The sequence below is a fragment of the Phoca vitulina genome, unplaced genomic scaffold (assembly GCF_004348235.1).
Source record: "Phoca vitulina isolate PV1807 unplaced genomic scaffold, GSC_HSeal_1.0 scaffold63, whole genome shotgun sequence".
Lineage (NCBI taxonomy): Eukaryota > Metazoa > Chordata > Mammalia > Carnivora > Phocidae > Phoca > Phoca vitulina.
The window spans coordinates 7,665,302-7,682,001 of NW_022589766.1; the positions used below are offsets into that span (position 1 = coordinate 7,665,302).

Consider the following 16,700-nt stretch of genomic DNA (forward strand, 5'->3'; position numbering starts at 1 on the left):
TCACCCCCAGAAGCAGATTCCCCATGAAGTGAGACGAAAGTGCATCACACTCAATGGGGATTCAGTTTACCTCAAGATCCTCAAAGAATTAAGAAGAAAAGCTCAGGTAAGACTCTTCCTGGATGAGTAAGTGTATGTGTGTGTTCATGAATTTTTATCAGTTTGTACCTATATTCTGAAACCTTCCAGGGTATGAGTCACATTTCAAAAACTGAATTCATTAACAGTTAGCTTTAAGGCACTGTTCTATTCTAAAAGGCAGCCATTCAGAAGAAGGTTACAGAAACAGATCAGAAAATCCTGTGGTGGCCCTGCCCGGAGGGATGCCCAGTTCCCTTATCAAATGTCCTTGGCTGCAGAGGAGTTGGCCATGACCACACTGAGTCTGAGGGGGGACGTCTAGCCTCTAGGAATGTGTGAGACCACCCAAGCAGTCATGCTAAGGCCGGCGCCAAGGAAGCCACCTCGGCTAATCAGCAGAGATGGGGGTCTTCCCAGGCTGAGCTGCATGAAGGAGATGCCATGAAAGTTCCAGGCACCGTCTACAACGCCACATAAAGGTGATAGGGAGACATGACGTCCTTTGGACACTCAGGTCTTTCCTGGGGTAGGCTTAGAAAATCCAACAGTCCTCCTTTGTAGACTGATCCAGACTCACCTCAGGCTCCAAAAAACTCCTTTGGATCAAGGCCTTTTGTGCCTCCTTGACCCTGACCCTGGAAACCCAGAGATCTCCCACTAGTTTCCTCGGTCACCTCGAGTCAGTTTCAAGTGAGGGGACTAGCAGCCTCTAGTTCTTTAGACTTTCTTTCCAAGGCTAGCTGGTGTCCAGGATCCTTACGAGCCGCTGTCCCGGGGCAGATCCACAGGAACCCACTGGCTGATGTCTCTCAGTGTCAGCCCACCATGAGGTTTAGAAACAAACATTGCAGAGTGAAGAGCAGAGTCATAAAAAAGAGAAGAACGCCATGTTTATCAATCCTATGATACTTCACCCTTCTTTCCTTTTTTCTCTTATCATGAGTGTTGCAGAAATAAGCCTGGGGTCAGACGACTTCTGTTCTTGGCTGTGGTAGCACCAGGTATGCGTTTATAGAGGATCCCTGAGGGGAGGACCTCCGTGAAGGCCCACGGGAAGTATTTTCATAATTTACAATATTTACTGAGGGCTTGCTGTGCTCAGACACAGTTTGTCAGGCCCCTTACATCATTATCTTATTTGATCCCTATGAAGTAGGCAGGATTCTTACCCTCACTTAACAGACGAAGACCCTGGGCTTAGAGCAGTGAAGTTACGGCTAAGTTAGATATGAAGTGACTGAGTGGGCTTTCATTGACCTGCTTCCTTCCTGAGACCCTGAGACTTTGATGTCAGTATCTCACAAACAGGGAACTGTGGACTAAAAAGGCAGCAGAAATAGCTGCCCTCATTCAGAGCCACGGACACCAGCAAGGGTCAAGACCTGCAGTGAGGCAGGTCAGGAACTGGACCCGTGGTGAGACAAGCAGGGCCAAGAGCATCTGAGCTGCCCTTGAAGGAGTTGGAACTGGGATGCCCTGAGTGAGGACTGAGTCAGAGTTCGTATCTCTAAGATCCAAGCCTTAACCCCCATGGGTGTGTTGACTCAGGAAGCCAAGGCTACACATGCAATAAGGACTGGGGTTCAAACTTCCCATCTAGGTTTCCTAACATCTTCTGGAATATTGGCTGTGTTTCTTGGATAGGGCTAGGGGTCACAGTTGAGGGAGCTGAGGGTGGGATGGGCAAGGTTTCTATGGCCATCAGGGGCCCATGAGAGAGTTTACCCAACTGGATACTTAGCCATGGAATCTGCATCTAAAAACAAATCATCAGGTTGGCTGCTAGTTTAAAATATGGCAACATGACTGTGATTTTGTCTTGGGGGGTTATTTTCCTGTTTGACTGCCAGGATGCATGATGGCCTTGATGTTGGACCTAACATTCCTCACTTGTTGAATGGTGATCTCTGCGGTCCACCCAGCCCTACAATCTTCTCCTATGTATCTATGCCCATAGGTCTTATTCATTAAGTGACCTTAATATCATCAGGATTGTTTCTCAGGGACAGAGCACAAGACCTGAGATTTGACTCCAGTTACACCACCTGCCAGATGTGCAGTACAGGGCACTCTCTCCCTCTCTCTGAGCATCAGCCATCTCAGTGATCAGACTAACTTCCCAGAACTGCTAGAAGGACTCAATGAAGTGATGCAGGTGCCTGCAATGGAGAAATTCCCAACACACATTAGCTGATTCAGAATTTGCACCGCCATGCCCTTTCTGAACACAGTTTCTTGTTTACTATGAGAAATCGTATTTATGTGAGCCATTTTACCTGATGGCAGATGACCATTTCCTTGGTTTATGTTGTCCCATGTTAAGGTTGGCATGTCCACCGCTAGGTGATATTCACAGAGTTAAAAGCTATCAGGACTTGAAACGACATTTGAGGTCAACTGCTTCTCCCACTGGACAGGTGAAAAGACCAACACCGAGGCAAGGGAAAAGACTACCCGAGGGTCATGTGGCTGGTCCAAGGGTCCTTCCTGCACAGTGTGGAGGGCACTTCTCCTGGCTGTGGAAGCCTTTTCGAGTATCATCCTCTCTGGATAGCACCAGGCTCGGGCCAGGCTCAATGTCAGACTTACTGAATCACCAGCCCTCACTTCCTCAGGCTTGGCTTACTGGCACGGTTAAGCCGAGTCTAGAGTGCTTCAAGGATGGCATAGACAGATGACGGAGGAGTCCTGATGAGCCTGGTTTGTGTATTCAACAAAGAACCACATGAAGTATCATGTACATGTGACAATTCTCTTACAAGTGGCCTTTAGACGTCATATAATAGAGCTTCATGTTTGAAGCTGCAGCTCATTATGTAGAGCTCCAGAAACCAACATTCTCAAAATACTGGCAGTCCTTAAGGATTGTACACAGCTCAAGGGAACTCCCTTGGCTGCCACCAATCCTGAGGCACATGGTGGAGTCCTCTCCTTTTCTCAAGGCATTCTCCAAACTTCTCAATCATTGACCTTCTGGGTGATGAGGGACCTCTGGGACCATCTGACACGAAGAAACTGAGGTCCAGAGCTAGTACAGATGAAAGTGGATGGGTTGCAAAATTGGTAGTAAAATCTGGTTCCTAACTGTATGATATTTATTATTACTATTCTCAGCTATAACAACAGTGACAAAAAAAACAAAATAATACCTTCAACAATTAGGAAAATTTTCAAAATTTTAGACTGTGTTTTTCTGGAATAAGCTAGCAAAAACATACATGGCTAGGTTTCAAATATCTTGCTAGCAAAAACATACATGGCTAGGTTTCAAATATCTTCCAATGATTCGAAGGCTCAAATCTCTTCCAGTCAGGCTTTCTGGCTTCTCTCACCCTAGACGTACTCTCCTGCCAACAAGCTGTTTTTTTTTTTTAAAAGATTTTATTTATTTATTTGACAGAGAGATAGAGAGAGAGTACAAGTAGGCAGAGAGGCAGGCAGAGGGAGAGGGAGAAGCAGGCTCTCTGCTGAGCAGGGAGCCCAATGCGGGGCTCGATCCCAGGACCCTGGGATCACGACCTGAGCCGAAGGCAGACGCTTAACCAACTGAGCTACCCAGGCACCCCCAACAAGCTGCTTTTTGATGGTTGCTGGAAGCTCCCTGCCAGAGAGTAGGTCTGTGCATAGGCCAGAAGCTATGATAAGAGCAAAGGGAGGACAGGCAGGGGCCTAGGAGTCAAAGGGGAAGACCACTAGAGAATTCTTGGAAATTTCCAAGTTCTGGTCTCATCAGCCTTATACTTTCGGACAATTCATTTAACCACCTGAGTCTTGGTTTCCTTGTGTATGAACATGAGAGATTTATCACAATAATGATGCTGATAAACATAATAATACCTGCAGCGGTGATCAAATAAGGGAATGAATGTGGGCATGCTTTCTTAACTAGGAAGGACTATACATGCATGTCTTTCCACCTTGGTCGCGCTGTGCCTTGGATTTACCACCAGGAGCCTCAGAATGAATTGGACCTCCGGATCTTGGAGGACCCAGAGAGACACTGACTGGAACAGGCATCTTTCTACCTTGCTCTCTTTGACATCAAAACCTCAGGGGGCACCAGGCTGTCTGGGGAATACTTCAGCGCCTAGATGCTGCACGGGATCAGGCTGCTCAAGGTGAAAGCTTGGCTCTGTCACTTTACTCGCTGCGTGCCTGGGGGCAAATTATTTACTCCCTCTGTGCCTCAATTCTTTCATCTGTCAAATGGGGATTAGAGCAGGGGCCCCCTAGGGGAATGTGAGGAGGATTAAATGCAGTATGCATATCAAGCTCCCAGCAAGGCTGTGAGTGGCACACAGTTTATTGTTAAACTTGGCAGTCATTGTTGCTGCTGCCCTTCATGTGGCCCCAGGGGTCAGCCATGGCAGAGGGAAACTGAACAGGTGCGTGCCCAGCACTGAAGGCAGGAAGCTTGGACTCTACCTAGCCTTGTGAACTCCTTATTCAGTCTTTGCTTTTCGACCTGCTGATCTAACATTCCTTTGGAAGTGAAGTCACACTAGACCTTGAGTAAGAAGAGCTGCGATCTAGACCCTGGCTCTGTGCTGTGACTTCAGGCAAATCATTTAACCTCCCAAGGCCACGGTGTCCTCATCTGAAAAATGAAATGGTGGAATGAAATGATTCTCAGGACTCTTCAATCTCTACCATTTTAAGACCAATTTCCCTTTTTGGGCAGATGGCCAAAACAAGCTCTCTAACTTGGCTCTAGCAGCTGGTCAGCAGAACCCCAAGAGTCCTGACTTTCAGCTCAGGCTTGGATGATTAGGGGCTTCTCCCCCTTGCTGGGTTATCTCCTAAAGGGGCACTTAGCCCACCAGTTACCTTTGATATTAATCTTCCAGCTGCCACCAACATCTGGTCACTTACTTCATCATAAGACTAAGCACCAAACCTAACCCTGGCCTGCCCCCCGCCCACAACCACTACTCATTTGTCATGGGGCCCCCGAACTGAAATCATTCACTTCCTTCCCACCAGTTCACTCCCTAGAATGCATCTGGGAACCAATCACCCAATTCAAGACATCTGTTTAGTTCACTTATAATCAAGCTGCAGCAAAGAAGGGCCAAGTCTCCTTCAATCAATCAATTATATAAACACAGACACAAAAGAGGCTCAAAGAGGGTGTGTGTGCAAACATGCCCAGGATGGTGGGAGATAGGCACAGAAAGCTTAATTCTCATTTCTCTTATCTGTGGCCAAAGCAATGTTGTGGACGGAAGAAGCGGGACTCGGTTCTTCATCCCAGAACAGAAAAGTGAAAATAATTAAAATCCCAGGCATTCTGAAGTTAACCAGCCCAGCCTCCTCATTTTACAGATGGGAAAACCAAGGCTCAGGAGGGTGATGTGACTTGGCCAAAGTAGCAAAACCGAGGGTCGAGAAGTAAGAGAGCTGAGACCAGAACCCAGATTGGACTTCCAGCCCAGTTCTTTGCCTGTGATCTCCAGGAAGCGTTCATGTAGAACATGGAGTCTCAGACCCCACAGAACATGGTGAAAACCTTAGTAGTTAGTCCACTGCTCAGTATGACATCCATACAAATGGGATCATCCCTAAAACCTGAAGGTTGGAGGAGAGCTCTGAGCAATGTGGTATCCATGATAACCAGAGGAGGCTGATGGTCATGGGGGCTCTCAACCTCAGAACATGCAAAGTGATCCTCCCCACTTACTCTTCTTATCTCTAATGGTGAGCATCTGCTGGGTGTTGGAGGTTACTGACCATGGGGTTCCTCCCTGATACCAATCTCAAAACACAGACTGAAACCAGGCTGCCCTAGCATGGACCCTGTGCCCTTCAGGGACTCCCAGTCTGGGCAGGGAGACGGACTTCTCGCACCTAACTCTCACAGCTGGCAGACATGTTGGAGACATGGCGGGGCCATGGGGAAACAAAACAAGAGAGACTTTCTGCCTGGGAGGACCAGAGGCTCACAGAGGAGGAGATTTTAGGAGAATGAGAAGATTCTGACATGGTACAGGTTTAAGCTAGAGAATGTGTGAAGAACAGATGAAGGAGTAAGGTTATCCCAGGCAGGTGGGGAACTGGTAGTGCTTATTCTCGTGTAGTTGCGTGAATTTTGAAGCTGGGCTTCATAGAATTAAGTCCTAGCATGGATAGCATCATGGTGAAATGTAAAGTGCTTTCAGGTTCCAGAGGGCAAAACTAGGGATTTAAAAAGTTTTCAGGAAAAACTTTCTAGCAAAGTAGAGCCAGGCCACCAAAATGCGGGCTACCTGCCTCTCACTGGAACGGGCCTCACTCCACTTCAGAAGGTGTTAGTGAAGCACCTGCGTTCTGGCACATGGAAATCTGTCCTCACAGTTGGTCTCCTTATAGCGATGCTGTCAATAGGAAACATGACCATTCCCATTTTTCAGATGACAGACAGAACCAGGGAGTGGTTTATGGGCTGAAGGTAGTGAAACACACAGGAACCAGAGCTGGAAGTGAATTCTGCCTCTCAGATCCCTTGAGCTTCTTCCCCACCGTTCTGTGCTTGGCTTTCAGTCAGAGGCTGGCAGATGGCTTGCCTGGATGTTACAGGGGACATTTAAATAGGCAACAAGGAGGTGAATATTCGGAAGACCTGTGGTTCCTAAACCTAGTCCTACTGTCCCTGGACCCCAGATCTTGTTTTTAAGATGCTCTTCATGTGATGGTGAAGTAACTAGACTGGGCCCAGCTGTGGGTCCTTCCACACCAGGATGGCATTGACCCTACACTGATGCAACACTTAGGACATCATGAACCCGCTGGATTGATGGAGACCCAAGGACTTAAAGTGATGACATGGATAAAGCGATAGATAGGAGTGACATGTGAGGAAATGTTTTGCAGCCCACGTACTGAGAATATATGAACCATCACCCATGCATCTGCTATGGAGGGTTAGATGTGGGCTCCTCCAAGCAGATGACCTGGGTTTGAATTTCAGCTTTGCCACTAGCTCTGGGCAGATCACTGACCTCTCTGGGCCAAGTTTCCTCATCTTAAGATGAGGCTATTTGACCAGACCACTGTGGGCACCAACAGCTCACAATTTCTAACAAACCAAATTATTCTAGGCATCTACTCAAATGGACTGGGTAAAGTTCCATTAATCTGGGGTCTCTTCTGGCATAAATTTTTGCATCTGAGGTTGCTCCTAACAAAACATTTCATTTTAAAAGGATTTCCTCTCATTTTTCTCACCCTTGATCAGTCATTTTCCTGCATACGTTTTGGACACACGTCTTTCTGGGCTGGTTAGAATGCTCTGTATACAGTATCTCAGATGTCCCAAAGCTGTCAAAACAAAAATTTCCTCAGCTCACTCACGTCTGCTGAATATGCTTTTTTAGATTGAGTAGAGAAAAAATAAGCCTGCCCAAAGTAGTTAATGTCACAGCTTTTAATTCTAAACCAAAGTACGTCCAAACCAGAAACTGCTTTCCCCTTAGCCCTCTGTCTTTCCTGAAACCAATTACTATGACTTCAGGAATAAGAGGGCTGGTGAGAACCTCCCTGCCCTTTACTAAAACAGAGATCCTCAGGGGCTCTGGGTTGGGAACTGAGAGACCTGAGTCAACTCCTAGTTTGCCCCTGGACTGTTAGACAAATGCTGCTATTTCATCTAGTGTATATTTATCAAGAATTCAACTGAGTACAAAACACTGGCTTAATCACTGGAAATGCAAAAGGGAACAAAATGTGGATTCCTTGACCTCTAAGAGCTTATAGTCTCAGAATCATGACGGTTCAGGGCTGCAAATAACTAAGATAAGCCGCACTAAAAAGTGTGACATCAGAAATATAAAGTACTGCAGAAAGACATTATACAACTTTCCTTGGGGGGAAAATGAGGACAGAGTGAGGTCTACAACTTGCAGGTTTTTCTAATTTGGGGTTAATGTAGTCACCAGCTGCTGGGAGGGAATGCTTACTATATGGTTTTCAAAAAGAAGCTCTACTAATCTAATAGACATACTATGTCTTTGCTAAAACTGGGAAGTCTTATTTCCCAAGCAAATCTTCCTATTAGGTTTGACAGATCATCAGACCCAGGGATACTGTACGCATATACAAAACAATCATGCAACAAGCATTTAAGAAGCACCTTTCAGATGGATGTTTGGGACTATCTTAGAACTATGATAAAAGTGAACTAGGGTAGAATCTCTACGAGGAGCAGGGGCAAAGAGCTTGGCAAATTGTAGATACTCACTGGATGAGTAAATATATGATAGATTGATCAACTGATAGATCAATAGATACATGGATAATAGATAAAAGTGACTTATCACCTTTTTGTACATTTTTCTAAAAATTGTATTTTATTTAAATTTAGTTAACATACAGTGTATAATTAGTTTCAGAGGTACAGTTCAGGGATTCATCAGTTGTATATAACACCTAGTGCTCATTACCTCACATGCCCTCCTTAATGCCCATTACCCAGTTACCCCATTCCCCCACCCAACTCCCCTCTAGCAACCCTCAGTTTGTTTCCTATGATTATGAGTCTCTTATGGTTTGTCTCCTTCTTACTCATCTCCAGTTGGGTAAATTAGACTCATCCATGATTGCTTTATCAGCTGACCTAGTTTACACCTGGGCTATAAAAAGGGATGAAATACAACCTAGGAAATTTACTTGGTTGAAAAGAAAATCAGGGAAGTTCCAGTTTTTGTGATGATGGACATCGTCCAATGGAGTTTCTTAGAGAATTTGGGATGTTCAAGAAATAACCATTTCCTGTACAAGTCAGAATCTTCTCAGATATCAAGTGGGGGATTATACCAACCCAGTGTTATAAAAAACATTCCATCAATTCTTCCTTAAAAAAAATTCCAAGGAGAAGGAGACATCAGTACAGTCTGGGTATCAGTGAAGCTCCAGTGTGGAGGCAGGGACTGAGCCGGGCCTTACAAGCTGGAGCAGGTAGGCTCTAGGGAGACAGGTCCAAGGGAAGGAAAAACAAAGCAGTCGGGGACAGAATGGAATGAGAAAGCAGGGAACAGGGGAGAGGAAGAACGTAAAACATAAGGAGTATTTACGTAAGGGTGAGAAAAGCCTCTTAAAGTCCTTGTTCCACTTTATCTCTCAGTGGCTTCAACACTGTTGATTATTTCTGTATCTAAAATTCTTCACCACCTTGGCTTCTTTGACAATCCCACCTTCTGGTTCTCCTCCTATATTTCTTATTTCTCCATTTCTGTGTGTCATGCTTCTCTTCCTCTTACATGAAATATCAGGGATCTTCATCCTCCAATCACCAGCCTCAACCACAGCCTCTATGCTTATGAATCTCCATCTCACCTCTGTCCTCAAATCCAAGACCTAGATTTCCGACTCTCTACCTGTCACCTTCACCCCGATGTCCTGACAACATACATATATAACTTGCTCGGCATAGCTCTCTCCATCTTCTCCCCTCTAGATGTCTTGGTCACCATCTCTCCTTGCCAACAGTTTCTCCTCCTCCTTATTTCAGTTAACACAACGTTCATCTACTCAATTACTCAAGCTGGACTCTCCTGGATGGACAACCAAGTCATGCTCACCCTATAGCCTGAATCTCTCCCAGATTCCTGTCCTGCCATGCCTTTTCCGACCTATGCTTCACATGCAGGATCATGTCTAAATCCTGAGTACATCCGGAAGTAAGTGTTTCTCCGGGCTCATCCCTGCCGCTTCCTCCCAGATCCTCCACATCCTGTGTCACTGAGTTTGACCTGGTCCTGAATATGCCTTTACACATTCCTTCCCTCTGCCTGGAATGCCCTTCTCATTGGTCTCGGGGTCCAAGGCCCAACTGAGCTGTCCCCATCTTCAGAACACCTAACTTCCTAAGTCCTCCACAGAACAGGCCATCCTTCCCTATGTTTCAGGGAGCTTTGAACGTGCCTCTGTTTCCACACCTGTCATACAGCAGGCATGCCTGTCTCTTCCTTGAGAGTCCTTAAGGGAAGGGGGTGTGCCCTATTTGTCTTTATCACTGCTATGCCTAGAGAAGAACCAGACATACAGTTGGTATTCAAAGAATATTTATACCCATTCTCCCATTCTCTGTGGTGTCAGAGACACACTAAGGGGTAAATGATGCAGGCAGGTAGGGATACAGAAACAACCCTCAGTGGGGAGGTCAAGATTAGACCGGGCATCAGGGAACCACCTACCCAGGTAGAATTGCTGAGACCATGATAGCAGGAGAAAAAATATGGGGACAGGAGACCAGACAGGCCTGAGTGATCCTTTCCACATTTCTGTCTGTCTCTATCTCTGTGTGTCTCTGTCTCCATTCCCTCATCTGTCTCTTTCTTTTCCTTCTGTCAATGCCTTTCCCCATGTCTGTGACAATTGTTTTATTTATTTATTTGGGGTTTTTTTTGAGAGAGAGGCGGAGGGGGTAAGGGTCAGAAGGAGAGAGAGAGAGAGAGAGAATCTTAAGCAGGCTCTGTGCTGAGCTCCACGTCAAGCTCTGCATGGGGCTAGATCTCATGGCCCTGACATTATGACCTGAGCCCAAATCAAGAGTTGGACGCTGAATGGACTGAGCCACCCAGGCGTCCCTGTGACAATTGTTTTAAAGGTTCTCTTTTGACTTGCTTTTCTTGCCTTTGTGTCAGTTGGTCAATCACTCTTTTATCTTTTAATCTGCCTGTTTCCTTTCTGCTTTATTCAATCGGCCACTAATGCAGAGAGAAGTTGTTGGTATTTATTGAGTGGACCTATGTGTCTTCATTTTAAAGATAAGGGATATAACCCAGTGGAAACATTTTAAACAAATCTTTTCTGGGAACACCTAAGCCATCTGCTTTTTATGTAAGTTTCATGGACTGGGTTCCCTGGCCCCTAGCAGGTCAGCAGTCCTCAGGGTGACAGGCGTACCCTGTTCTTGGTGGTGTATGATGGCCAGCATTGGGACTCAGTCTTCCTGGTGAATGCAACCACAGGCCTTGTGCTCACCGTGTTGTAGATTAAAATACAAGAGTATGGGCTAGGAAAGAACTTGACTTCCCAGTTCAGTGGAGCAGGGTGGAAAGAGAACACAAAGAGGCCTGGCCTGTCAGGGCAGAGGAATTGTTAAGAAAGCTTTCAACCATGACAGTGGTCCACGAGGGAACTGGGAACTGCTTTTCACTGACAACAGGCCCTTGAGGGCGGAACAGCTGATCACGTCCAGCTACATTAAATATGGAATTTCAGAAATGTGATCAAACTGACTTCCTGTCAGAGCTATGAAGCAAATCCCATAAGGGGCTTGGGGGCCTCTTTGTTTTCCACTTTTGATTCTGCGGTAGGTTGATTTTTTTTTTTTTCTTGAGAGAGAGATAATGTTTAATTTACCCAGTGTTTTCAGTCAAAGAAATTGATACATTAACAGCACCGGTGATGGTGGTAGTGGCAGCAGGGAAAGTAATTAAAAAGTCTAATTTTTCTTTCTTTCCAGGAGCACCAGTCCTTAAATTGGATGGGTCTCTATGGGCTTGAAAGCCAACAAAGTTTTAACAGAACTTTTATTTAAAGTCCAACAATGGCTTTTTGTGCCCTGATGTTGGGTGTTAGGAGGAATCTTTCTTTGCCAGGAGTCCATGTTGTAGACATAGGGGGGCTAGAGGGACGAAGGACTGTATGACTTTATTAGGGCTGTCATAACGAAGTACTGAAAACAGCGTGGCTTGAAGTAACAGTCATTTATTCCCTCACAGTTCTGGAGGCCAGGAGCCCAAAATCAAGGCATTGTCTGGGCTACGCTCTCTGACAGCGTTAAGGGGGATCTGTCCCATGCTTTTCTCCCAGGTTTTGGCGGTTGCTGGCAATCCTTGGCATTCCTTGGCTTGTAGACACATGACTCTAATCTCTGCCTCCATCATTACGTGGTGTCCATCCTGTGTGTCTGTGTCTATGTCTCTGTTTTCTCTTCTTGTAAGGCCCCAGTTATATTAGATTAAGGCCTCCTCTAATGCAGTATGGACCCAAGTTGATTGTATCTACAAAAACCCTATTTCCAAATAAGGTCACATTCACAGGTGTTAGGGGTTAGGACTTCAATATATCTTTTGGGGGGGGGGCACAATTCATCCCATAACGGGGGCCATAGTCTAGACTGCCTACAGTGCCCACATTTGGGAAGAGATGAATTAGCTGGCCTGCCTGAGAGAGCCTCAATTTGGGGACATCAAGTCTCAGTTCTACAGCTGCCTAGATCCTGGGTATCAGCCTGGTCATTCAGTCCAAACACCAGGTTGTCCAGGAAATGAGAGTCCTCTCCATGGAGGGAAGACTTCATCTTTGAATTAACTTTGTGTTGTAGTAGGAAGGGCACTCTAACTTGGAGTCAGACAGTCTGGGTTCAATCTTGTCTAACTGTCGTTCTGCTCCATAATGGGAGCAGGTTAATAAACTTCTTTGGCCCTCAATTTACATTCCTATAGACATGGGATATAAAATAATTTCCTAACAGGCTTAAGTGAGAAAGAGATGTAAAAGAGTTTTGCCAAGTATCAATGTTTTTGTTTTTCATAAATAAGAACTCTCTTTCTCCTCCTCATCTGGGGCAGAACCTTTGGTTATATTACATTTCACATGTTGATCTGATTCTTCCCACACCCAGAGTGGGCAAGCGAGAGTTAAAGTGGGTGGGACGCCATCTGCTTCTGTAGCTCTAGAACTGAAGGTGATCACAGCCCCCAGTGGCTTCAATCTCTTAGCCCCTGGAGGGAGCGGATGGAACAGATTTTTATCTGGGTGGGTAGTGAGAGCTCAGTACTCTGGCCAAGCCTATAAATAAGTCTTAAGGCATCAGACCTGATGATAAAAGGAGGAGGGAAAGTATTTCTGTAGATGCCCCCACCTCCTTCAAAGCCTTGGGGCAGGAATGTGTAGCTCTCCGCTTGTCAACGATGAAATTAGCGGGCTGCCCGTCCTTCAAGACGAGCGAGAAAGAGCTGAAATCTGATACCAAATGCCACTGAAGAGAATATATTTTACACAACATAAAAGGCTCCAACGTAAATTAGAAGAAATATGGGAAGACTTCAAAAAGGTAGGTCAAACTTTTTCCTCAAGCAGATAATTACAGGCTGGGGGTGAGTAAATCTTGTTAGCCTCTCTCCACCTCGTCCCTTCTCATAAAACACCAGTGAAAAGAAAGCCACACTCAATTCAGGACTGGACAGCCTGCCTGAGAGGGCCCGCGGGCCGCTGCTCCTCACGATGCCTGTGGGCAGGGTGTTGCCGCCCCTCTCCCGTTGCCCCCTCCTGTGTCCCCCCTCCAGAACACCCCCTCCCACCTCCTCCCCAGAACACAGGCGCCAGGCTCCACCACTCAAACACCCACGTCAACTTGCTGAGACTTGGTTACTTCTCACTGTCTGAAGAACTAGCCCTTCAGGTGGCAATTTTCCAGTCAAATTTCTCTGCCCAAGTTTGAGGCCTTAAGATTAATGAAGTTGTTAACATTTCTTAAAATGTCTTTCACGGCAGTTGAAAGGTGTGGATTTATCACCAGGGAGTCTGCTGGCCTCTCTGGTTCATAGAGACATGTGGGCTGAGCCCCCACAAACACCCTTAAGGGGACAAGAGTCTTGGCCTTCAGTGCGCTCTGTGCTCCAGGGTGAGCCCCCAGAGGCACTCCCGGTGGCGGTGGGCCTAGCCCGCTGCCTACGGAACTATTTCCCTGGCCTCTGAGCCCTGAGAGAGCAGGAGTAAGTCTTACCTACGTATGTATTTCTATCCCCTCTGCTACCCGGCACTGGACCAGGCACACGGAGGTGATGGTGGAGGCAGGTGGGTCTCAGCCGAATTAAATACAGTCAGATAAAAGGCTCTGAAATGACCCCTGCACTCAGTCAATGAGCCGCCAACCCAGAATCAGTTCTTCCCAACCTGTGAATCAACAGCAATAACAGTACTGCCTTTGGCATCTTCATCCAGCATTTGGGCAAATTCTGGCCAATGGTTTGGGTCCTCTCCTCTGCCTAGAAGGCAATTCGTGAAGATTCTAGGCCACAAGGAGAGTCTGAAAAGGATCTTGGGAATACTCCTGATCTATACTTTTGCCCCAAGGCCGCATGCCGCTCTGCCTCATTTTATACATAAGGAGGGTGAGGCCCCACGAGATGAAGTAGGAGTATCAGGGCCAAGCCATGGAAGGCAGCCGCAGAAGGCAGCCGCATAACAAACTCGCCTAACAATCTCCCGTGGCTTTCTCCTTTCAACCTTCAACCTCTTTCTGGATGTTCTACAGAGGACAAATGCAATGCTCTCTGTGTCATGCAGGAGGTAGACCTGCCTTTTTTTGGACATTCCGCATTGTATAAAAGTTGTCATCCTGTGGAGATACTGAATGACTTTGAGAGCGAATTCAAAATGTTACCCAAAGACTGGTTGTATCACAAATCTGGTTACAAAGTAATAATGATACAAAGGACTGGATTTCAATTATTTATAGACACTTGCCCTTATCACAAAATGACACCCAATGTCTGGCTTAAATAAAATCAAGAAGTAATTCTTATCTGGAATCTTCTGACAACTACTGATCTTCCTCTCCCACTAGGGAGGCTTAGAAGCAGCAGGAAACATCCCAGCAGAGTGTAATCCTATACTGCCCTAAGGCTTTGGATGTATTTATTTTTTTAAGTTTGAAATGAAAGGTACAGTTAATATGAACCAAGACTAGCTGCATTTATGCATGAGGGAGAGCAGTGACTGGAAAATCTCTGTTAGGTTCATTTTTAAAAGCTCAGGTCCAATGGCAGAGACTGAGTATCAGGAATAGGTAAATATGCCCAGAAGGGAATCTAGAACTTAGTGGTCTACCAGGTTCATAAATACTTAATTGAATCAGACTTCATGAGTAAGTCCCATCCCTGGAACCTTTTTGTATTCACTCATCATGCACAAGCCTTTATGAGTGTCTTCTGAGTGATACGATAAAGTGGGGAGCAAACAGCTGAGTGCCTGCCCTCATGGGGTTCACTCTAGAGAAGTTCAAGACAAAAAAGAAATGTCCACCTGAAAATACATCAGCTCTTTTCCAAACCTACTCTTTCCTCTGCAGACACCCAGCTTCTATGAGCTGTTAGAATGTTAGCCGCTAGCACAGAGAATGAGGAATCCTACACCATATAAATATGGCCTCCTAATGGCTCCTAGACCAGGACGTAGCAGGCTGAGTAGGTGGCCCCATGGGAGCAAGTGAATGTAAGGGAAGAATTCTGGTTTTGTAGTTAGAGAATCCACTCTGTGCCATCTTGTTAAGCTCAGTTTCTACATCTGTGAAAATGGAATGAGACCTGGCCTCCTTACTTCTGAGGTGATTGCAGAAGCACATGAGCTGAACTAATCTCTAAGAACATGTCCAAGTACCCTTAAAGAGCTACTCAAATGTAAGGGAGTCACTGGAAGACCTGTGACCTTCAGAACAACAATCCTTTCTCAAGAGATCACCATCATTAGAAACACGCATGAGTTAGAACCCTATATCTAGAAACCACAGTCAAAACACAAATAAGTATGGCATGTAATGATTGGTCAGGGGTGTCAGGAACACTATACACCATAAAGGCTGGGGGTTGGGATATAGCAGCAACAAAGCTGTCAGCTTCCTCTATGATAAAGAAAGCAACTGTGGGTCTGGAGAGGCCAGGCCTGGCTGGAATGTGCACCAATGGAAGACAGAGGACACCAAAACTCACAACCCCCTTAATTATGAGACGGTGATTGTACATCACCAATAACTATGAAAAATACACTTACCATATCGACTTCGATGAGACAGGAAAGGGAAGGAATCTTTCATTATCCACGTCAGATTCCATGCAAAAGGATCAGGAGGAGGAGAAGGCAGGCTTGTTGGTGACTCCAAGGAGCTGTGACCTGGACATAAAAACAGAGAGAACACTGACCCATGTGCTCGAGGAGTGTCTTCTAGCTGTCACTCATATGGCTTATAGAGGAAAGTGTGTAAGGGGTTTTCACATCATCCACTGGACAATCGGGGGTCGGGGAGGGAGGACTGAGCTACTAGTAGATTGAATTGATCTCAGCACCTCAGTGCACACTTTCTACCAAGGCCGCCAAATCTAAGAAGTCTGAATCTTGTGACCAACGCCCCTGCCAAACATCTCTGGGTGAGGAACTAGAAGCCAGGCTACTTAATGGCTTGGTCTAATAGCTCTATTCAAAGTCTATTCTGCCTATACGAATTTGTACAACTTTATAGAGAACTCCAATTCATCTCATCCAGTTAATGCCTCCACTCCACTTTATGTTCAGACTTGTTGCTTCCTCTAAGGTTGTTTGCTTGGGTTATTATTGCCTTATCAATGAGAGGGCTGAAATTGCACTCAGAAGTTATGAGATTTTGACAATTACGTGCTTTTCAGGGACAAAAACAGCTAGGTGATGGGATTTCCCACAGCCAGCAGTCCAGGGAGCCACAAAGGATTAACGCTCTGATTTGCATGACAGAAAGAAGGGTTGAGAGAAAAGGAGCAAAAGTAGCATTATTCCTTTCCTTAACAGTACCTCAAGTGGGTTTGGTGTGTTGAAAAGTAATTACAATATATCTACAAATCAAATGAACACAGGTTACATGCTCTTATGCAGTTCTTCCCAGA

At 45.8% G+C, this 16,700-nt stretch overlaps 1 protein-coding gene across 1 annotated transcript in view; it reads right to left on the reverse strand.

The window, feature by feature from the left end:
• Positions 1–16,700, reverse strand: part of ALK (ALK receptor tyrosine kinase) — a 673,529-nt gene that overhangs the window by 466,808 nt on the left and 190,021 nt on the right. The window contains exon 2 of the mRNA XM_032391651.1: positions 15,838–15,957. Within this exon, the coding sequence (XP_032247542.1) occupies positions 15,838–15,957 (120 nt within the window). The remainder of the gene's footprint in view (positions 1–15,837; positions 15,958–16,700) is intronic.